This window comes from Myxocyprinus asiaticus, chromosome 30 (genome assembly GCF_019703515.2).
Source record: "Myxocyprinus asiaticus isolate MX2 ecotype Aquarium Trade chromosome 30, UBuf_Myxa_2, whole genome shotgun sequence".
NCBI classification, from domain to species: Eukaryota; Metazoa; Chordata; class Actinopteri; order Cypriniformes; family Catostomidae; genus Myxocyprinus; species Myxocyprinus asiaticus.
The window spans coordinates 32,761,728-32,785,979 of NC_059373.1; the positions used below are offsets into that span (position 1 = coordinate 32,761,728).

At 39.6% G+C, this 24,252-nt stretch overlaps 1 protein-coding gene across 2 annotated transcripts in view; it reads left to right on the plus strand.

Annotated features, from left to right (window-relative positions):
* Positions 1-9,613: 9,613 nt before the first annotated feature.
* Positions 9,614-24,252, plus strand: part of vars2 (valyl-tRNA synthetase 2, mitochondrial) — a 32,623-nt gene continuing 17,984 nt past the window's right edge. The window contains exons 1-20 of one of the 2 annotated variants that reach the window (XM_051664386.1): positions 9,614-9,707; positions 9,798-9,906; positions 10,071-10,117; positions 10,891-11,094; positions 11,204-11,285; positions 11,495-11,595; positions 12,888-13,009; positions 14,565-14,631; positions 14,746-14,843; positions 15,010-15,091; positions 15,462-15,581; positions 15,685-15,793; positions 15,891-15,979; positions 16,157-16,247; positions 16,435-16,562; positions 17,391-17,494; positions 17,732-17,813; positions 18,836-18,912; positions 19,446-19,533; positions 19,713-19,806. In XM_051664386.1, the coding sequence (XP_051520346.1) occupies positions 10,894-11,094; positions 11,204-11,285; positions 11,495-11,595; positions 12,888-13,009; positions 14,565-14,631; positions 14,746-14,843; positions 15,010-15,091; positions 15,462-15,581; positions 15,685-15,793; positions 15,891-15,979; positions 16,157-16,247; positions 16,435-16,562; positions 17,391-17,494; positions 17,732-17,813; positions 18,836-18,912; positions 19,446-19,533; positions 19,713-19,806 (1,735 nt within the window). In that variant the 5' untranslated portion in view covers positions 9,614-9,707; positions 9,798-9,906; positions 10,071-10,117; positions 10,891-10,893. The remainder of the gene's footprint in view (positions 9,708-9,797; positions 9,907-10,070; positions 10,118-10,890; positions 11,095-11,203; positions 11,286-11,494; positions 11,596-12,887; positions 13,010-14,564; positions 14,632-14,745; positions 14,844-15,009; positions 15,092-15,461; positions 15,582-15,684; positions 15,794-15,890; positions 15,980-16,156; positions 16,248-16,434; positions 16,563-17,390; positions 17,495-17,731; positions 17,814-18,835; positions 18,913-19,445; positions 19,534-19,712; positions 19,807-24,252) is intronic. The other variant, XM_051664387.1, reaches the window with a different exon arrangement.

A 24,252-nucleotide genomic window follows, 5' to 3' on the forward strand; every position in this document is an offset into this window, starting at 1 on the left:
TGGGCGTGTTTTGATTTCACAGAGTCACGTGATCGATGACAAATGAAGCCTCACTTTCTGTCGGAATGTTCGAGCCCAGACAATGACTGTTTTTCTAAAGTAAAATTAAGCTATAAGATTATTTTTAAGATGTCATTTGCTATTATGAAAACAAAAACAATTGTTAATTAGGCAAAAATTATATATAAAAAAAACTACCTAGAATTGCAGAATTTTTGCTGCAAACTGAATATTTAATCAAGTCTTTGAGGGTAATTAATAATAGAAAATGTATATCTGTTCTTATGTGCTATGATGAAATCTTTCCTGTCTCATGCGTTTCACTGTTTTTGTTTCCCCCCCTGTCTTTTTCTTTTTATCTTAAGTCTCAGTGAGTGTATTTTTGCCCAAGTATAAAATGTTCAAACTGCATAACGTTTACATTTTGTGTATATGTGCATTGTTAATGTTTTGCCTTAAAAGCAATAAAATAAAATAATAAAAAATAAAATATTCACTTTTGGTTTTGTTTTGGTAATTTGGTGTTGGTTTTTGGTGAGGGGGTGATCACTTTCACAAAAGCTTATAAGCGCTATATGTAATATATTTACTGTACTAAAGCATACAATTATCATAATATGTTATCAGAGATTTAGCAAACATGCTAAGTTGAAGTACTGGCTTCTCCGAAAACAATGCTACAGCCAGTATATTCCACTTTGACATGTCCGTTCCGGGCCGGAATTCCTGATTCCCTTTTACATTACGCCAGCCCCTATTGGCTGGCAGAAGTGACGCTTGTGTCAGGAGGAGGTTCCACTTCCCAGTACAAAAGGGGCGGCACAGCATCATCACGTCATTCAAAAATCTCTTTTCGCTTCACTTCAGAAGCCTGGATTTCTGTTCAGATAGTCATCAACCGGCCTCCACACTGGTTGTTGATTGATCATTCCCGAACGCAGTTTTTTGTGTCGATTTACAGGCCACCACGCTGTTTTTTCGATTTACTCCTACATTCTGCACACCAGCTCATATAGGAATTTCTTAGCACTCCAGCTAAATGGCTGCAGCGATGCAGAGTACCTTGGCTAGCGTGGGGGACTCTGACGGTTCTGGTGCTCAGAGCTCTGAAGCGTCTGCCAGAAGACAACAGTTCAGAAAGGTAGTGGGCAGGGTGAGTGGGGTCCAGAGTGATTTTTCCAGCCTTTTTCCTCACTCTGGAAGTGTGTAGTTCTTGAAGGGGGGGCAGGGGGCAACCAATAATCCTCTCAGTAGTCCAAACTGTCCTTTGTAGTCTTCTGATGTCTGATTTCATAGCTGAACAGTTATTGAAGTGCAGAGGACAGACTCAATGACTGCTGAGTAAAACTGTATCAGCAGCGCCTGTGGTAGGTTGAATTTCCTCAGCTGGCGAAGAAAGTACAACCTCTGCTGGGCCTTTTTCACAATGGAGTCAATGTGGGTCTCCCACTTCAGGTCCTGTGAGATGGTAGTGCCCAGGAACCTGAATGACTCCACTGCTGCCACAGTGCTGTTTAGAATGGGGGGGGGGGTGGGTCAGTGTTGGGGTGTTCCTCCTAAAGTCCACAATCATCTCCACTGTTTTGAGCGTGTTCAGCTCAAGGTTGTTTTGACTGCACCAAACAGCCAGCTGTTCAACCTCCCTTCTGTATGCAGACTCATCGTCATCTCGGATGAGGCCGATGACAGTGGTGTCATCTGCAAACCTCAGGAGCTTGACAGAGGGGTCCTTGGCGATGCAGTCATTGGTGTAGAGGGAGAAGAGTAGTGGGGAGTGCACATATCCCTGGGGGGCACCAGTGCTGATTGTACAGGTGCTAGAAGTGAGTTTCCCCTGTCTCACAAGCTGCTGCCTGTCCGTCAGAAAGCTGGTAATCCACTGACAGATAGACATGGGAACAGAGAGTTGGTGGAATTTATTCTGGAGTATAGCTGGGATGATGGTGTTGAAAGCTGAACTGAAGTCCACAAAAAGGATCCTTGCATATGTCCCTGGTCTGTCCAGATGTTGCAGGATATGATGCAATCCTATGTTGACTGCATCATCCACAGACCTGTTTGCTTGATAAGCAAATTAAAGGGGATCTAGAAAGGGTCCAGTGATGTTCTTCAGGTGGGCCAACACCAGTCTCTCAAATGATTTCATGACCACAGACGTCAGGGCGACAGGTCTGTAGTCATTAAGTCCTGTGATTTTTGGTTTCTTTGGGACAGGAATAATGATTGAGCGTTTGAAGCAGCATGGGACTTCACACTGCTCCAGTGATCTATTGAAGATCTGTGTGAAGATGGGGGCCAGCTGGTTAGCACAGGACCAAAGACACGCTGGTGAGACGCCATCTGGTCCTGAAGTCTTCCTCGTCTTTTGTTTCCGAAAGACGTGGCTCATGTCGTCTTCACAGATCTTAAGTGCAGGTTGAGTAGCAGGAGGGGGGAGGAGGGGAGTTGCAGGAGGTGTTGGTGTTTGTGTGAAGTGAAGGTCAGAGTGGGTGTGGGGTGTGAGATTGGGCCTTTCAAATCTGCAGTAGAACACATTCAGGTCGTCAGCCAGTTGTTGGTCCACCACAGGGTTGGGGGTAGGAGTCCTGTAATTTGTGAGTTGTTTCATGCCACTCCACACTGATGCAGGGTCGTTAGCTGAAAACTTGTTTTTCAGCTTCTCAGAGTATCTTCTTTTAGCCACTCTGATTTCCCTGTTCAGTGTGTTTCTGGCCTGATTGTACAAGACTTTATCCCCACCCCTGTAAGCATCCTCTTTGGCCTGACGAAGCTGCCTGAGCTCTGCTGTAAACCACAGTTTGTCATTGTTGAAATTTAAATAAGTCCTAGTAGGAATGCACATATCCTCACAGAAACTGATATATGATGTAACAGTATCTGTGAGCTCGCCCAGGTCTGTGGCTGCAGCCTCAAAAACACTCCAATCCCTGCAATCGAAACAGGCTTGTAGTTCCCGCTCTGCTTCATTGGTCCATCTCTTTATAGTCCTTACTACTGGCTTGGTTGATTTTAATTTCTGCCTGTAGGTTGGAAGAAGATGAACCAGACAGTGATCAGAGAGTCCCAAAGCTGCTCTAGGGACAGAGCGATATGCATCCTTTATTGTTGTGTAGCAATGATCCAGTATGTTCCTGTCTCTGGTGGGGCATGTGATGTGCTGTTTGTATTTGGGTAGTTCATGTGTGAGATTTTCTTTGTTAAAATCCCCAAGAATAATAATAACTCCGGGTATTGTTGTTCCATGTCTGTGATTTGATCTGCCAGCTGTTGCAGCGCTGTGTTCAAACACGCATTTGGCGCGATATACACACTCACCAGAATAAACGAGGAAAACTCCCACGGCGAGTAGAAAGGTTTACAGTTAATAAAGAGCACTTTCAAATTAGGACAGCACATCCTCTTTAACGTTGTTACATATGTACACCAACTTTCATTGATATAAAAGCATGTTCCACCGCCTCTCGTTTTCCCCGTTAGCTCCGCGATGCGATCCGCTCTGAACAGCTGAAAGCCCGGTAGATGTAACGCGCTGTCCGGAATGGCTTCACTCAGCCAGGTTTCTGTGCAGCACAAGGCAGCTGTCCTGCCTTGTTTGTGCATGTGAGGAGATGTAGTTCGTCCGTTTTGTTAGGAAGAGAGCGGAGACTCGCTAAGTGAATACTCGGCAGCACTGTTCGAAATCCGTGCCGACGGAGTTTGACCAGCGCACCGGCTCGTCTCCCTCGCCTGTGTCTCTTGAACAGCAGAGCTGCGCCTCCAACTAAAATATCTAGCAAAAAGTCTGAATATTCGAAAACCGGGAAAAGATTGTCTGGTACATGCTGTCGAATGTTCAGCAGTTCGTCTCTGTTACAACTGACTGGAAAAATATTACTAAACACAGGACAAACAAACAAAAACAACCAAAGAACTGAGGAGCTCCACACCGAGGCAGCCAACCACAGCGCCATCATGATAGTAATCATGATGCAGAACCCCTTATAGCTCATCTTCAAAAATTGGGTTTGAGATTAAACACCAAGAAGAGTGTATTACTCCCCACACAGTCAATTACGTATCTGGGGCTGTCACTGGACTCAGTGACATTCAGAGCGCGACTGTCAGAAGAGAGAGTAATACAATTTACTCAATGTCTGGCCGAGTTTCTGAGGGGAAACAGTGTTTCCTTTCAAACATGCCTCAGACTTTTGCGGTTAATGGCCTCAGCTCTGATAGTTATTGCACTAAGCCGATTATTCATGAGAGAGTTTCAATGCTGGGACCCTTGACGTCACTCTCGGAGGAGAGTGAGGGTGACATCTGTGTCAGTGCTGGCATTGCACCATCCTTTTTGATTCAAGGGGTCCCCATGGGTGTTGTTCAGGCCAGAAAAGTAATTACTATGGACACTTCACTCTGTGGTGGGGGGGGTGGGGGAGGGCACTCACGAGGGCAGGATAATAAATGGGAGATGGAGTCGTCATTTGACCAATCACCATATAAATGATCTGGAAATGCTGGCGGTTTTCTTAACCCTGAAGCATTTTCTTCCCATATTAGAAGGGCATCATGTTCTTGTGATAACACTACAGTGGTAGCGTATATAAATCGACAGGGAGGTCTGAGATCACTCCTTCTGCACACACTGGTATGCAAACTGATTCTGTGGAGCAATGCCCACTTCTTATCCCTAAGAGCAATGCACGTACAGGGTATTATGAATCGGGGTGTGGATTTGCTGTCGAGGGGCAAACCTCTTTACGAGGAGTGGAGACTGAACAGAGAAGTGGTCGAGCAGATTTGGAGCCAGTTCGGCAAGGCGACAGTGAATCTGTTCGCGTCTCAAGAGAATGCTCAGTGCCCTCTGTTCTTTTCTCTGAAGGATCAGAACGCACCGTTGGGAATAGATGCGCTGGCACACGAATGGCCTCGCATTCTCCTTTATGCATTCCCACCGATAGCATTGATATCTCCAACCCTCTCCAGAGTGAGCGAGAGGGCATTGAGAATGATATTAATAGCTCCGTGCTGGCTGGGGAAATATTGGCTGGCGGAGACCATACAAATGCTACCGCAGGCACAGGGAGAGATTTTTCATCCTCATCCTGGTACTGTGGGCCTGGCCCGTGAGTGGTTCAATTTGAACACAACTGGGTTGCCCCATAATGTTATTAGGACTATACAAAATGCTAGAGCATCGTCTACTAGATCTTTGTATGGGTTTAAATGGGGCGTGTTTGAGCATTGGTGCACAGATAAACATGAGATTCCTTATCAGTGCTCAGTTGCTGTTATTCTGTCATTTCTACAAGATTTGATAGATAAGGGAAAAGCCCTCTCAACCATAAAAGTGTTTCTGGCTGCTATATCAGCATGTCACATAGGCTTTGATGGAAATACAGTAGGGCAGCATCCTTTAGTGTGCTGCTTTATGAAGGGTGCGCATCGTGCTCTCCCAGTTTCTAAACCACTTTCTCCCTCATGGGATTTAGCGATGGTGCTTGATGCTATTTCAGGGCCTGCATTTGAGCATTTGGACAAGGTTGATTTTAAGATATTGTCGTTCAAGACAGCATTACTGTTAGCATTGGCTTCAGCTAAACGAGTCAGTGAGATACATGCACTTTCTGTACATTCTGCATGTATGCAATTTATGCCAGGGGATGCAGGGGTTCTATTACGACCAAATCCTGCATTCATGCCCAAAGTTATTCAATCTATTGTTTCTCTCGAACGTAGGGCTTTTTGTCCACCACTGTTTGCTTCATTAGAGCAGCAAAGGTTGAAATTACTATTCCCATTGCATGCACTGTGCATTTACACAGAGAAAACTGGAGAATTCAGGGAGAGTGATCAGTTGTTTTTTTTCCGGGCGAAACCACGCAAGGGAAAACCGATCACCAAACAGCGCTTATCGCACTGGATAGTGGAGGCTATTTCCTTGGCATATTCCAGTAAAGGTCTTAATACACCAACTGGGTTGCGTGCACATTCTACATGGGGAATGTCTACATCGTGGGCTCTCTTTAAAGGGGTTACGATACAAGATATTTGTGAGGCGGCGAGCTGGTCTTCACCGCACACATTTGCACGGTTTAATAAATTAGATGTTACAGCACAGACTTTAGCACATGCTGTACTGAGCGTTGGCTCTTGAGCCCGCCAGAACTCTCCAGCCCTGGATAATTATATGGTTGGCAGAGGGATTCGAAACAGGCTGTCTGGCAATACGGGAGTTAGGATATCCCATAGTGAGACACCAAGTAGTTCTCTGATAGCATTAAGTGAGGTGTCTCACCAGATCACCCTCCTTTCTGTGTGAAGTGAGGAAGAGGTGTGCTTGTTTTGAATGACGTGATGACGCTGTGTCGCCCCTTTTGTACTGGCAAGTGGAGCCTCCTCCTGACACAAGCATCACTTCTGCCAGCCAATAGGGGCTGGCGTAAGGTAATAGGGCTTATAGGAATATGCGGAAGGGGCGTATCCCATAGTGAGACACCTCACTTGATGCTATCAGAGAACCGAGGTTACGCAAGTAACCTATAGTTTTGGCCTGTGTGATCCCACTCATGGCCCATTTCCCAATAGTATTTCGACACCCCAGGTTGCCAGATTTGAAACAAGTTAGTGGGAAAACACAGTGCACTGCAGCCATGGATAGCGTTATAAAAAATCCACATGAGCTGGTTTGCAAACAATAAAAACAACTCTCTATTGGGAGACAACTCTCTCCAATATTTTTTATTTGGGCTGCAGTACCCATTTTAAACGCTTGATGTCAATGTTACATGCTAAGACATTTCAGAGATTTTTAATGAGAAAGTGCAACCCGAGAAGAATCCTGAATGCAAGCAAGGTAGTAGGATTGTTTCTTCCCTACCGAGTTTGTTGATAATTTGGGCTGCATTATCATAATTTCAATGAATATATGTTATTAAAATATACAAACATTGTTTTTCCCTATAGCTTCTCGCAAGCAGAGGGTTGATGAGGCATTGGTCAATGTGGTTATCAAAGACTCTCAGCCATTTACAGTGGTTGAGGATGAAGGTTTCAGGGGGCTCAACCATGCTCTGGACCCTACCTACATACTGCCAACCAGGCAGGTGAGTGTGAATACAGCAGAGGCCAATTTAGATTTTGATGTATAACCTTTATTTTACCATTATTTTATCGTTGTGTTCTTTAGGCTTTAAATAAAATGCTGGCTTCAAAATATGAGGAAGCAAAGAGAATGGCCAAGGCTCAGTTGGAAAACATTACAGCTGTGTCTCACACATCAGATATGTGGACTTAAATCAACATGGATGCATACCTAGCCATAACCTGTCATTATATTGATGACAATGAAAAGCTGACCACTGTCTTGTTGGGGGTTGAAAAGTTCCCAAATAGACACACAGCTGAAAATATGGCCCTGGTGAAAAATAATGTTATGGAGGAGTGGGCAATCAAGGACTAAGTAAAGTGCCTTGTCACAGATGCTGCAGCAAACATGATTGCTTGTGCAAGAATTCTGCAAGTGAGACACTCAATCTGCATTGGATATGCCCTTAACACAATGATTAAAAAATCTTTTGATCAGGTTCCTGCTCTTTGTGACATCCAGAACAAAGCGAAGAAAGTGGTCATCTATTTTAGAAGCAGCACCACTGCCAGAGAAATGTTGACCCAGATGCAGCAGGAGATGCACAGACCAGTCCTTAAACTGGTCAGTGAGGTGGAAACACGCTGGAGCAGCACTTTTCACATGCTTCAATGCTTGCATGATGAAAGACAGACTGTGGGGGCATCCCTTGCCTCGCTTAAAACTGACATCACTCCACTTCATGCGCAGGAGGATGAAGCCATAGAGCAAATTCTGTGTGTTCTCTCCCCATTCCACCAGGCCACGGTAGAGCTGTCTGAGGAAAAACAAGTGTCTGACTCCAAAGTCATTCCATTACTGAAAACGATTCACCATTCTTTACAGGGGGAACAAATCAGGTATTTATTTAGCCAATTCATTGACAATAGTAATCAATGTTTTGGGGGTGACTTAGACTGTTGTTTTATATTAGACTGTTATATATAAATACAGTATAATTTAGAAATATTATGTTGCTTATATGTATATACTGTATGTTTTTATTGCAGCTTTGAGTGACCCATTTTTTATTTCATAGGTTAACCATGGACATCTCAAAAGAATTAACTGAAAACCTCATCAGGAATCTGAGGGAACACATCTGGAATATGGAGTCGCTGAGCATAATGACCATGGCTACTTTGCTGGATGCAAGGTTTAAAACTTTGGGTTTCTTCAACCAGAATAAAATGTCCGAGGCTGTCAAATGGCTAAAAGCGGAATGTGCCAATATCATCAGGACCGAAGACAAAAGACCATTGACAAGCACTCTGTCAACAGAACCACCATCAACTCAACAGCCTACAACAAGCTCAATTATTTATTTATTATTGCTTTAAAAAATAAATTAATTAAAAATTAAATTCATAGTTGTTGACTGTTGGTGTATGATGTATTCAGCCAATGTACATGTACAGTCACTCCCATTCAAGTTATTTTCCCTTCACATTTCTTTGGTGGAAACCTGTGGCTTCTGTTGGACAGTGCTGTGGACCAGAGCAAACAAAGCTCAAATGCCACAGCTGATGCAATAGCCGAAGTTGATAGATACCTTATAGAGACAAACATTCAAAGAGCCAAAGATCTACTGGGATATTGGAAAATACAAAAACATGTGTACCCCCATCTTTACACTTTGGCTCTGCAGTTTGTACACCGGCCACCTCTGTACCCTGTGAGAGAGTGTTCTTTAAGGCAGGGGAAGCACTGTCAAAGAGGAGAAATAGACTCAGCCACTACACTGTCAAACAGCTCTTATTTCTCAATACAAATAATAAAAACTTCTCCATCCCCCTTCTGCCATTCCCACAGTTACACAAGCACTATAACTGCCAAGTCTCATAAACACATTGAATAACAAGATGATCCCATCACACAATATGTTCTTATTCACATCTTAGTCCTGCACTTTAAATGGATGGATCATGTTGTCCATTTCAAACGTCTTTGACTTTCATTCAAACATATTCAATTACATTATGAAATACCCTGTCATACAAGTAGTATAGAGAATACCAATGATTACAGCCCAAATACTTGCCATATGCAACTCTGTTAGTCATTTTTATATACATTATTCTATTACATCATATTGGCATTTATTGCCATGCTTTTCAGAGGCAGAAAATCAACATACACACACACGTGTTAGGCTTTTATTTGTGCATGTAACATTGAAACAACATCAATGAGGTGTGTGGTTGGTGCTTCATCCGACAGAGCTTCGTCCTCATGTTTTTTTGATGCTTTATTTTGTACTAACCACCAGATGGCACTGTTTTGACACTCTCGAAGCTTTGAATCGGTATTTTATAGCTCCATGGGAACAATCAGGGAAAAGCCTCAGAGCTTTACGAGGCTTCATTTCCCCATCCCTTCTAGACAGACTATTTTGGCAACAAATCTGAGTTCGTAGTGAGCTCAGCTGATTTAGATACCTTAAAATTCTGCAAACTCGGAATTCGCCAAAAATGCCGCGGACCCAGCATGTGCTGCCCCACTATATTGTCTAGATGTTTTGTAGTTCACGGGCGCGGCTCTGAATAATGTCCGACTAGAAACACTGGACACTGCATGAACTCGCATAAAAAGAAAAATATATGTATGCTGCGCTGTTGTTTAACTTTAATTGCTTGTAACTTTATATGTCTGTCACTGATCTGTTTTTTTATTTTTTATTTAAACATTTTAGTTATACCGGATTTTCGACCTTAAAATATCCTCACACAGCCATGAGGGAGACGCCACACTGCTGTATCCGCAATATGTCTGCGCCCTCTGACAGGAAACATTGAATAAAGGTACATTCATTTGAGACCTTTTATTCTTTATGTTGTGTTACATTTCCTCTGTTCATGGGATTACACTGCATTTTAACGAACATTGATTTTTAAAAGCTCACTTTGCTAGCCGCCTATATTAGTGACACTGTATTTACATGCTTTTATGTTATCTTCCTCTGAAGTTTCCAATTGTGATGTATAAAGGAAGCGCACATCCATAAATACTGTGGTAATAACATGCAACTCTGATGTACTATTGTATTGAATTATTGTATAAATTGTATTGAATTATTATATATTGTATAAATATGCACCATGGCATATACATGATACTCCAGTGTACTTTAAAGAATACCCTGGAACTACTATGGTACCATGTCCAAAAAAATCCCCCAAACAAACAAACAAACAAACAAAAAAATGTTATAACCATAATACTTTTTTGTTTGTGTATGTACACTGTTTGCTTAAAGGGATAGTTCACCCAAAAATGAAAATTCTCCCATCATTTACTCACCCTCATGCCATCCCAGATGTGTATGACTTTCTTTCATCTGCAGAACACAAATAAAGTTTTTTAGAAGAATATTTCAACTCTGTAGGTCCATACAATGCATGTGAATGGTGGCCAGAACTTTTAAGCTCCAAAAATCAAATAAAGGCAGCATAAAAGTAATCTATATGACTCCATTGGTTAAATCCATGTTTTCTGAAGCGATCTAATCGGTTTTGGGTGAGAACAGACCAAAATATAATTACTTTTTTCACTATAAATCTTGACAGCAGTCTCCTTGGTGATCATGATTTCAAGCTCGATTACACTTCCTGTAGCACCCTCTAATGCTCTGTGCATGTGTCTAGCACTTTTTTTTCAATTGTGGGTGAACTATCCCTTTATTGCACTTTTTTGCATGCACATTATTTATTTTTGTTCATACTTTATTTCCACGTGTAAAACCATCCACATTTGACTCTTTTCAAACTCTTTGTTGTGTACTTCAGGACATGTGGAAGTCAGTGCATGTGGTATCACCAAGAATCTGGACCAGAGATCTACACAGAACATGGAGCACATGGGGGTTCAGGCTCTATTGTCAAAGGGCTCAACCTCCATCCTCATCTAACACACAGTCATCACATCATCCCAGGTCTCAAGCAGAGAAAGCCAAACGTAGAAGAGAGAGGCAGAAGGCCATACTCAGTAGTGTGCGTTATGCTGTATTTAGCACACACCATTACTCTAGACAGTAAAAGGCTAATTTGGTTTGGACCTATAAAGTTAATCAAGGCCTTATCATTTATTTGACCCCTGCAGGATGTTAATGACGTTGGACTGAACTGGTCAGAAAAAGAGAAAATAACATACACAGCTCCCCTAGTACATGGAGAGAAGAAAGGTAGAAAAATGCAGTAGTTTTTCTTCTTCCTCATCCTGTTAAGTCTTGTGTTGCTGTCCTTTCATGCACTTGAATAGTTGCTCTGATCCTGGGTTTGTCCCTGGTATCATTATTGCAGCTATGATAGATGCCTATTGCTTTTCCTGTCTGTTATATCTGTCAACAACCTCTGTAAATCAAATGTTTTCTAAACTTCCTCTCTCATTCAGACACCTCACTGCCCTTCCCTCAGTCCTACAGCCCAGAATATGTGGAGTTTGGCTGGTATCAGTGGTGGGAGAAACAGGGATTCTTCAGTCCTGAACAGCATGTAAGTGAGCAATTACTGCAGAATACTAAAAAATACATTACATACACATAAAATAGATGATTTCCAGGCACAATAAACAGTCTTAAATGTAATGCATAATACCCACAAATTATGTTTTTTGTTTAGTTAATTGTAATGTGAAGACCTACTAAAGGGATGCTCAGGGATGTGTTTGATTTTATTTTTAACATAATTGAAGATTTAGACTTTTTAGCCAAGTTTTTTTTTTTTATCTGTCTAATGAAGAACATTTTGCTTAAAATGCCACTTTTACCTTAGTGATGATGAGATTAAAAGAATAGTTCACCCAAAATGAAAATTCTCTCATCATTTACTCAATCATTTACTTTCTTCTGCAGAACACAAATTAAGATTTTTAGAAGAATATTTCAGCTCTGTAGGTCCATTCAATGCAAGTGAATGGTGACCAGAACTTTGAAGCTCCAAAAAGCACATAAATGCATCATAAAAGTAATCAATACTTCTCCAGTGGTTAAATCCATGTCTTCAGAAGCGATCTGATAGGTGTGGGTGAGAAACAGATATTTAATATTTAAGTCCAGTTTTACAATAAATCTCTACTTTCATGCTGCATCCAAAAACGGGAAAAAACTGCCTTCTGAGACTGGAGGTAGGATGAAAATAAGGTGCTTTTCAAACTGTTCTGAGACCAGTTTCCTTAAGAGTTCAATTTATTAGAAAATGCTGTCAGTTAAGCCGTTAACTGATTAGGCAGCAAGTCAGGTGTCTAAGTTTTCACATTCTTCTTCATTTATTTTTGGTGATTCTTCATGCATATCGCCACCTACTGGTCAGGGCTGGTCAAAGGTAGAGATTTATAGTAAAAAAAAAAAGGATTTAAATATTGATCTGTTTCTCACCCACACCTATTATATTGCTTCAGAAGACATGGATTTAACCACTGGAGTCTTATGGATTACTTTTTTGCTGCCTTTTTGTGGATTTTGGAGCTTCAAAGTTCTGGTCACAATTCACTTGAATTGTACGGACCTACAGAGCCGAAATATTCTTCTACAAATCTTTATTTGTGTTCTGCAGAAGAAAGAAAGTCATACACATCTGGGATGGCATGAGGGTCATCATAAATGATGAGAGAATTTTCATTTAATTTAATTTAAAAAATAGAGATATTTTTGGGAGAAACAGTATTCTGTCTTTTTGTGCTTAATTGTTAGTTTGGTTGAGCACCTGTATTATGCATACATTTTGATACATTTTTAGTAGTTTTAGTTTATAAGCAAATTTATCTTTGTTTTCTTCATTCTCTTCAGAGTAAACTGCCCCATGCAATTGATGATTATTTCTCCTTATGTATACCTCCACCGAATGTGACCGGCACTTTACACCTTGGACATGCACTGACAGTGGCTATAGAAGATGCTTTGGCTCGCTGGTAACATTTTAATGTGTTTTTGCAAAACAAGCTGGGTTACAGTTTTGGCTGCAAAAATAAGTGTGCCGAAACACTTTTATTAATACCCTTTAAAAAAAATCAACAAGTCATGAAAGAGACTAGTAAGGGATAATGTACAGTCAGCTGGTTGGTATTGCACAATAAACCCCTACAGGGTGATCAGGACCCTGATTCGTAGCAGGGGACTCTTCTATCAGCCTGAAGGGGTTTATTTTGCGATAACAACCGGCTGACTGTACATTATCCCACTTATTACATGGCTACTAACCAAATAAATAAATACATGGACATAAAATATAGATTTGCGTTGAAATTATGTAATTATGTGAGAAGTAAGCAATCGCTGAACATCTGAAATCCACCTCCAGTTTGCATTGTGAGTTTTGTTGGTGTTTATTTTGTAAATAATTACTGTCTGACTGCTCATTTCCTGCTTATTACAAGACTACTTACCAAATAAATGGATATGAAACATTGATTTGAGTTGAAGAAACATTGATTGTGATCTGAGAAGCAGGAAAGATGACTCACAATACCCGGATGGGCGGTCTGATACGTGGATGTGCGGTTGTTACTGAGAAATATCAGACCACTAGATGGCGCCATTGACTAATTAGAATTGAGTATTCCAGACCGGCGTGTAATAATTTGGAAAACATTACATGGCTTAATAATAGAGGTAGACCGATATATTGGTTTTACTGATTAATTGGTGCTGATAGTTGCTTTTTGGAACTATTGGTTATCAGGGGAAAATCTATGCCAATAGTTGCTTTTTTATTTTTTTTATTCCTTTGTGTTCTACTGTTGTCAGTGCTAGAGGATTCTACAGTTAGAACGGCTTGGTTCTACAGTTTAACAGCAGCCTCAAGAAGTAAAAATAAACACTATCGTGGGGATTTGATGTATCTAAATCTTTCATCATTGACAATATTTATTCATATTTATATCCTCACTTCAATGCATATGTTGTTATTTTTATTAGACAATCAAGAGTTTTAAATTGCATTGAGGGCATGGGATTATATGGAAACGTGTCCTGGTAGCACATACATTTTGTCTCCAACTTCATATCTTATGAATGATAATAAACCTTATTCCTCATTAAACCTTATCTGGTGAATAGAAAGGCTTAATTTGGTCAAAAGTTAATTATAGATCATTGTAACGGAGCCAAGTCATCATCATTTTAAATTAAGAGTCCCTGGTGTGTTTTGGGCTTGTTTAAAGTTAAGTGCAATGTTATGTACCAAATCTTCATTTTTTCAAATCACTTATAACATTAATCATAAGACTCAAAGCCAGCTCTTACCAAATACTAGACACACCAAATACAACTTCTCACACAAATGGTAATACTTTTAATGTAATTTTTAATGAAATATTTTGTATTCATTTAAAAAAAAATGCATCACAGAAGCATCTTCTCTAGTGTTCTCAGATCTTTGGAACCCACTGTATATAAACTAATTACATAAATGGTCGCTAAGTCTGAGATGATCAGACAGTGTCTTTTCAATTTTTCACTGGTCAGGCGACGAATGCAGGGCTACAAAGTGCTGTGGGTTCCAGGCTGTGACCATGCAGGGATTGCAACACAGGTATCCCATCTCTACTCCTCTGTTAAATGGTAAAAAAATAAAATAAAAATGCTGAGCTGTTGTTTTTATGTATAGCAGCTGTTCTGAATGTTCTCTGATGTTTGTTTCCGGTAGTCTGTGGTTGAGAGGAAGCTGTTAAGGGAACAGGGGAAGAGCAGACAGGACTACGGCAGAGAAAAGTTCCTCGAAGAGGTCTGGAATTGGAAAAATGAGTGAGTACACATCTCTCCTTTTCTGTAGTTCTTGCAGTGGTTTAGCATCTGTATACTATTGCAAGGCACTATATTATGATATGTTTCTATAAGGACTATATGTATAATTCTTCATGTGTCTTAAACGTTTAACTCTCCATTGTTTTGAATATGTTTGAAAATACAGAAAGGGGGATGAGATTTACCATCAGCTGAGGAAACTAGGTGCATCTCTTGACTGGAGTAGAGCCTGTTTCACCATGGACCCGGTAACAAAAACAAGATTTTTAATTTACACATGGGCTTTGTTCAGAACAGCATACTACTATAACACTAATACTATTTCTGCAGTGTGCACTATGTACACCGTGCACAGTAGGCATATTTTCTGTATGTGTGTATATGTTTAGAAATATAATACTGTATCCCACAGTGCAATACACATTCTAGTTTCATATACTATTTTTTAAATAGCAAGCAGTATACAGTATCTGCTACGCAGTATCCAGTGTGCTAGCTTTCTATTCCAAACACAGCCATGCTTTGCAGTTTTTATCACCCTTAATGCACAAATGTATTATTTTTCTAGCTTCTATTACTCCATTGTTTCTTCTCCTAACTTTTGTATTTATTCTGTAGGGTTTCAGCAGTGCTGTGACTGAGGCCTTTGTCAGGTTGTGTGACTCTGGCCTCATCTATCGCTCTGAAGGCATGGTCAACTGGAGCTGTGCTTTGGAGTCAGCGATCTCAGATATTGAGGTACGTCACTGAGTCCAAACCATGTCTAATAACCTGTCGATAACAATGTTTATGTATTGGTAACGCATCTCTTGTAGACCAACACATGATTTGATGTGTTAAGGTGGATTCCAAAGAGCTGTCTGGAAGGACTCTCTTGTCTGTTCCTGGCTATCAGCAGAAGGTGGAATTTGGGACCATGGTTACGTTTGCATATCCCTTAGAGTTGCAGGGTAAGTGCTTTTGTCTTTTTCTCTGGTCAGTTCACTCTCATTATCTCAAGACATTGTTTTTCCTCTTGGTTCTATGTTGTTTATGTATTTTCTGTAGAAGGTGAAGTTGCTGTGTCAACCACACGTCCAGAGACGATGCTGGGAGATGTGGCCATTGCTGTACATCCTGATGACCCTCGATATAAAGTAAAGTTGCATATGAGATGACTGAAGATATCCACTTTCCCTTATACATTAGCTTACATTTTAACCTGCAGTATTGATTGCAGTTGATGAACACATGTGTCAACAACCCATATATTATGGATGTATACACTGTATTTACAGTGTACTGTACAGTGTTATTATTCTTTTTTTAACCAGGCTCTTCATGGCAAACAGTGCAGGCACCCATTCACAGATCGGTTATTACCCATTGTCACTGACTCTATGGTGGATATGGAATTAGGCACAGGTATTTCATTCACATGGTCTGTTTTGAGACAAGTAGAGCCTTAATTGATGTTTTTGGATTAATTGTACTGTATTAATTCTGAATTATTGGAATAATTCTTTACGATTTGCTCTGCTTAACGATTTGTATGACATTTTTTCCCTCATCTTTATCCTTCTATCAAATGAGTGTTTGTTTGCCTTTATAGGTGCTGTTAAACTGACACCTGCTCACGACCACACTGACTTCCTGCTCTCTCAAAGACATTCCCTCCCACACCTCACTGTGATTGGAGGAGACGGAACCATGACGTCACTCTGTGGCCAGTGGCTAGAGGTAGAGAGATGTCAATTATATAAGAACATTCAATTTAAAAAGAAGCGCTACAGTGTCCACCCACTTCTTCAGCCAGCTTGGTTCTGAAAGTTTTTCTCCCATTCATTTTCTCCATAGGGATTTCATAAAATTCTCCAATAAAGAGTTCTAAGCCATGAACCAAACCAACCAGCTCCGAGGTGAATCACAACAATACCAACTTTGATTTGAAGCAAAAAAATATTTGAAAGATAAACAAAAAGACAGCAAGACTGTGTACTATCCAGCTTTAATGAGAGACAGAACTACAATCCCATGAAACATTTTGAATGAGGTTATCGAATAAAAATGAGTATAGAAACAATATATTTTTTTAGTGAATTGCAAAAAATTAACAAATATATAAGTTGTTTGAGAGTGTAGTAGATTCGCAATGCTTGATGGAAGTAGATGGTCACTGCAGAGCTCATTTTCCATGCCTTGTTTATCGCGATTCTCTGATTGGTGGATCTCTCTTAAGGATTATGGGTAGTGTAGTTCTTCACCGTGAATTCTGCTTACACCTGATTTTTTTTTTTTTAATTAAGCTAAAATAATGTGGACTGTTGGCTTCAACAGAAGTATATACCACTGATTAACAACCTCTGAGTTCATGGTAGGTTTTTAAAGATTTATAAGATATCGTTGAAAAACAATTTGTCCATGGAGAAATTGACTGGGATTTTTACTTACGGAACCAGACTGTAGCACTCTACATCCTCAGATATCATTGTATTTAGAGTAATGCATATTTGATTATTCAGCACAAGTTCACATAGCCAGCTCATAGAGGATCTCTTTATTCCTCAGGGAATGAAGCGGTTTGATGCCAGAGAACGTGTGATTAGTGCACTGATGGAGAGAAAGCTGTTCAGACACAAGCGGGATCATCCCATGTCATTACCTATCTGCAGGTAAACCACTGTGAATTGAAGCACAAGCTGAGCAAATCTTTCCTTATCCTCTCGTTTCCTACCCTCTAATTCCAGAAAGCCTTGTTGGCTGCAGAATTATCGGGATATGTTTCTCCACAATTTTGTTTACTTAGGCCGATAATTGCCTTTAAAACAGTTTCTTGTCAGTGTTTAACTGAACAAACAGCAGCATCCTCTGACCTTGTGTCCTGTCTTTATCCTTTTCCTCCCACACAGCCGTTCTGGAGATGTTATTGAACCCTTGCTGAAGAAACAGTGGTTTGTACGTTGTCAAGAAATGGCAAAGAAAGCAGTTCAAGTGAGTGGCTGTGTTTTAAATGTGTGTTGTATCAGAAATAAATTGTGAAGTTTCAGTAAACCTCACTAGTTGTACAGGGAAAAGTCTCTGACTTTGTTTTAGGTGCTAGGAGCATTTAAAAACACAAATTAAAAGTCATCAATAGAGGTTCACTTTAATTTAGGACGACTTTTAGGTCTTAAAAAGACAGCGCTAGTGGCGCAAGATGCGATTCAGTTGCAAAAGATGTCCGTTTGATGCACATGTACGTGGACCAACTATTAAAAATAGTGTAGACTGAATGTGAAACTGCTTTTTGTTTGAATGGCCCCTTACTCATAATTAAAGGGATAATACCAATCATTATTTACTCACCCTCACGCCATCTCAGATGTGTATGACTTTCTTCTGCTGAACATAAATTAAGATTTTTAGAAGAATATTTCAGCTCTGTAGGTCCATACAATGCAAGTGAATGGTGACCAGAAGTGTGAATCTTCAAAAAGTCACATAAAGGCAGTATAAAAGTAATCCATAAGAGTCCAGTAGTAAGTGATATGATAGGTGTGGGTGAGAAACAGATCAATATTTAAAAATATTATTTAAAAATGAGACTTTTTTTCTTTAAATCTCCACGTTTGACCAACCCCTACCAGTAGGTGGCGATATACATGAAGAATGTGAATTGCCAAAAAACAAAAGAAGAAGAATGTAAAAGTGAAAGTGTAGATTGGTAGTGAAAAAAGGACTTAAAAATTTATCTGTTTCTCACCCACACTTATCATATTGCTTATGAAGATAAGGATTTAACCACTGGATTGGTCCATAGATCTTGGGTCATTAACTGTCCCTGTCAATACTCCCTAGAGCAAGAGTACATGTGTAAGACATTGAGTCATCAAGGGCTTAACTGGAAATCACAGTCAATTATAGTATAAAAAAGCTTTTTATTGGAGCATTAACTGATAATTTATAAATTCTTTATGTGTACATTGTGTAGCATGACGTAAGCTAAATTGACATGTCTTAATTACTTTTTTTAGGCAGTGGAAGATGGGGATCTACAAATAATTCCTCACTTTTATACCAAAATATGGAAGAACTGGCTGTCCAATATCAGGTTACAATCACAATTACCCACACCTTTTATACCTCATATCGTGTAACTGTAGCCCACAAACACTTTACTGCTTGCCTTTTCTGTCTTTAATATTCCTTCTATCGCATGCTTGTCTTTATTACACAGCTCTCTGGAATACTTGATTCTGATTTGTCAGTCACTGCACTCTGCAGTCAAATATTTTTGTTTAATGACCGCTAAACTGTAAAATTGACCGATTTCTTACACAGCTGTCCTAGTTTCTTGTCTCTCGAATCACTCTGCGCACTTTTTCTCACATAATAAACTAAATTAATCTTCAATCAATATTTCATGGCCATTTATACACTTAGGTGGTATATAGCCATTTAATAAGCGGCATATTATATGGTCAGCCAGACAAAATCGCAAAATTAAGACTTTCAGGATGATACCAGTACCCTCTTCCTTGTGTAGGGGTCCTGATCACCTTGTCAGGATTTATTTAATAAAAATAACTGGCTCACTGTACATTATATCTTACTTGTGTCATGTAAAAATGTTCTCCCTTGCAGTGATTGGTGTATTTCCAGACAGCTTTGGTGGGGTCATCAGATACCAGCCTATCGAGTGACATTGCAGAACTCTATTGACATAGAAGAGGTGGGGCTCATTTTGCTATTATTAAAACTACATCTGTATCTAAAAGATGACCCTTTACATATTTGCCATAACCTAGTTTAGGCAGTAGTATGATGGACCTGATCAAAACTTAATCAAATCTGATTAAGAATTGAGTTTTTATCAAAAGAGTTGACAGTTCTTGATTGTGTCTGATACAGGAGCAGTGGGTTTGGGGCAGAAGTCATGCAGAGGCTCGAGAACGTGCTGCTGTGAAGTTTGGAGTAAATCCTGATGACATCACTCTCACACAGGGTTACTATCATACACCACACATGATTCACAATTCAGTTTCTTCAAGCTATATTTCAATGGTGAAAGATTTGTTAAAGAACATTTATTGGCACTTGAAAATGTTGGCTTGATGAAGGTTTTTTTGTTGTTGTTTGTTTTGTTTTTTTCAAATCCCTAAACCAAGACCAAAATATTAACACTAACTGCTCTTAGAGCTTTGAAACTACATGCATCAAACCTGGCACAGAAACTTTCAGATTGTTTTGGAATAGTGTGCTGTGTTTTTGCTAACTGATCGGGCTTATGGTTTTTGCACAGTGGACACTTAGAAATGTGATTACATTAGCCATTTTTCACTATCGGGCCAGTGTGAGCCAGGGCTTTCAACTGGCGAGCCAATAGCCTCGGACATTGAGTCGCGAGACCAAAATCAATCTGTGTTCCCACCATCGAGCCAAAAGCCTGCAGCGTTGCACTAAATTCCGCCCTTAATACACTGCCCTGGTGCAAACGTCACACACCCCGCCCATTTCACAAGCAAAAGGGAAACTCAAGCTGAGCTATCATGTTATATAGAATATCAAGTTTTTATCATTTGTAAACATTAGCTAGCTAGCAAGATAACTTAGCGCTGACAACTCACCGACTGTAACTGCCATGGTGTGCCGAGTAGTCTCCCCACAATGTCCCAGCACACCGTACATGAAAAAAATTCTTTGTGCATTTTAACGGATTTTTACTGTGCCCACAATTTTTACATTGTTCCCAAACCTTTACCGTTGTGCGCTGGATACACAACTTAGCAAGTTCGGCGAACTCTGCCTTTGACATTGACCCCGCCTCAATCCCCAGTTGGCCTTGTTTGGCCTAAGGGTAATTGGCGGGCCAAAGGTGATTGGCCGTTGGCCCCGAGAAAGCCCCAAAGAGGCATGATGAAGGCCCCGGAAGCGACAGTGGGAATGCAACTAGCCCTGACACGTACTAGCATGCCCTCATTTGGCCAGATAGTGGAAACACAGCTACTGAAGCAATGTTCAAATGGGTCAGCGGAATGCTCATTTATTCAAACTCCAACAGTGAAAACTTCAAATGTAAACAAGCACACACAAGGCTTTTAATCAAAGGCTGTTTCTCAATGTGCATTCTTTTGTGTTCTTACGTTCTCGTGGACTCGTTCTACATCATCATCCACTGCCGAAGTTCGATTCCAATCCTCAAGAATGCAAGTACCGAGAATGCAGGAAATAAATACAGTAATAAACATGGAGAGAATGAGTGTTTACAGACTTTATTCTTTTAACCTGTCACTAGTCCTGCAAAACCTAGCATATTAATGCTGTCACTGGTGTGATAATGCCAATAGTTCTCTCACTGGATTCAAATGTGCTGTGATGGTTAATTGCACAACGGGAAGATCACAGCACATCTCAAAGATCGCAATAGATGCGTTCTACGTCCTCCTGTCCTTCCAAGTTCATTCTTCCAAGGATGCTTGGTAAGATCAGTCTTAATAATGACGCAAGTCCATTCTCCAAGTTTTTTTAATTGAGATTCACCCATTGTCTTTCTAGCAAGTCAGTCCACTGTCGGCCATCTTTGAAACGCTTTTGGGAGGCTATTTCCAGTCATGACAGTGCAGCTCCTATCTACTTGAATGGAGAAAGTCCAAAATCTCCAAAACAGTTGGTCAAGATTATGATCAAAGGACGTATTTCAAATCAGCATTAAAATCTGACAGTGCTGGTATCCTAAATTGTGCTTCTTTACATCAGTTTATGCAAAAAAATGCAATTTTCCTGGCTTGAATAGCTAATGCGCATGCGCGTTCTTGAGTTGACAGGTGATGTCTGTATCTAAAAAGTGATCGACTCTTTTACCTGTAAGGCGGGACTTCCTATCTGTTGACAGTTGAGTGCTAGGAGCTCCTTGGTTGGGGGTTCCAATTTCTCCCATTCATTTTAATAGAAGTGGCCCTTCTCTGCTAAATAGTCTGTTTTAATCCACTTAAAGTTTCTAACTCATCGGACTTACAGTTTTTGCACAGCATACAATAAAAAATGAGAACAATCCCATAGACTTAAATTGACAGAATTTTCAAATTGGCTAACGGAATGCTCATCAATTCAAATTCCAAATGTGGAAATTTTAATTTAAGCAGACACACACAAGGCTTTTTATCCACTTTAAGTTTCTAACTGATCGGACATAAGGTTTTCCCACAGCAGATAATAAAAAATCCGATAGACTTAAATTAGCAACGAGACTTACACATCCAGTGTAGACAGCATCATTGACTATAATGGGAGTGATTTGCTTTTGTTGTGTTGCATCGTGCTCACTTCTGGTGCAGACGGTGTTACGGTAATCGCACAGTGGAAAATTACAAATTGGAAAAATCCCATAGACATACATTGACGGAATATTCAAATGGGCCAATGGAATGCTCGTTAATTCAAACTCCAACTGTGAAAATTTAATTTGTAAACAAACACACACAAGGCTTTTAAGCTACTTTAATGATCTGTCTGTCTGTCTGTGTGTCTGTCTGTCAGTCGGTCGGTAGTAGACTGTTTGTCTTACTGTAATGTCTGTATAATAATCAAACTTGAAACTTTTAAAACTTTCAGACAAGGCTTTGTCTAGCCGACATCAAAGTTTGTCTTGACATTGAGTTTGTCAAATTTCATTTGATGTACAGTATATATGTCATAAAGCATCAATTAAAGCAATCAATTGCAAGAGGACATGAGTTATTGTGTTAGTACCATGAGTATAGCTGCAGTCACACTAGGCTTGGAGTATGCAAAATTATTTCAGATGCTGCAACAGACAGGATATGATGTCACGCTTATTGGATTCTGGTTTTAATAAATAATAAATCATAAAAAATATTATATTCAAAATGTTAAAAAATACCATCTTCATCCTTTCCTGCTTCAATAAAAACATGTAGCTTTGCGTGACGTTACAATGTTCTGTTGGTTACAAGTCTTCTCGATATCCAGGTTCAGAGTTCACCAAACATGAACTTTCGTTTGCAGCTGAATGTGACATTTCTTCACATGAGATTGCATTTCTGGTCTCCAGCGTTTGCATTTGAATGTAAGTAGTGTTGTCAAAAGTACTGGTACTTCGGTACCAAGTCGATACTAAAATAAAAAAGATGTAACGATACCAGCGTTTCTGCAGTACCGGTAGTACTGAGCACCAACTCTATCCGGTACCAGCGCGCAGACACACAACAGCTTTAAAATGCTCACAGGCTTAATTTGAACGCATGCTCTGTTACTCCTTTTACACTGAAATGGACAATTAATCAAAGTGACGTGCTTGTGTGATTTATTAAACCACTGAAGGCGGCAATCTTACTGTGGATGATTTGCATACTTTGAATGTATAAATCCGACCGCTCAAACACTAGAAACTGCACAGACATTGAGAATCATTCATGTTGTATGAGATGACAGAGCACTTATCCATTGTGAACAATGCAGCACATGTAAAATATATATTTATATAATTAAAATCACAGCATTTGCGCTTTAATCTCAACTCAACTTTATTTATATTGCATTTAAAACAACAGAGCTGACCAAAGTGCTTCACAGTGATAACAATTTAAAACATAACATTTCAAAATTACCACATACACAAACACCAGTAATCTAAAATACAAACACTCCAAAACTTTGTCCTACATTTCATCTGTCAAACTCAAAGGACAGTGTAAACAGATTTCAGACATGATTTGACAGTCTTCAATTTTGTTTTTTGTTTTTTCCTTTCCTTTTTCTTTAATGATCATACAGTAGGTACAAAAAAAACATGACATTTATCACAAGAATGAACAAGAATAGCAAAATAATAATAATAATAATAATAAAGGGGTGTACATGAATATATAAATTAAATTGAGGTTTTTAAGGCATTGTAGATTACCATAGTCCTGATGCTTTATGATTTGTTAGTCCTTGTAGTGTTTCAAAGTAAAGTTTCATATCATTCTTAAACTGGTGAATATTGGGTTTCCTTTCAGACCATTTGCATTTATGGATGTAAAACTTGCCATATAAATTAAGAAGATTTAAAATAAAAGCATGACTTCTGTCCATGCCATTTTTTCTATAATAAAAAATAACATCTCTTTCTGTATATTAATCTTAGTCCCACATAACATATCGAATACATGTTCAGCATCAATCCAAAAGAATTTAACATAAATGCATTCATAAAATAAATGTAGAATTGTTTCTGTGCCAGTATTACAAAAGACACAGGATTCAGAAAGATCATTTCTGTATATTTTTAGAAAGTGGTTTGTTGGATAGATTAAATGTATAATTTTAAAGTACACTTCACTAACTTTATTGTTGACAAAATATTTATTATTTTAAGTCCAAATCAATTCCCAATTAATGTTTTAAAAGTGGTTATTCCAATAGTGTTTACTACGAGAAGTTGCAGGGC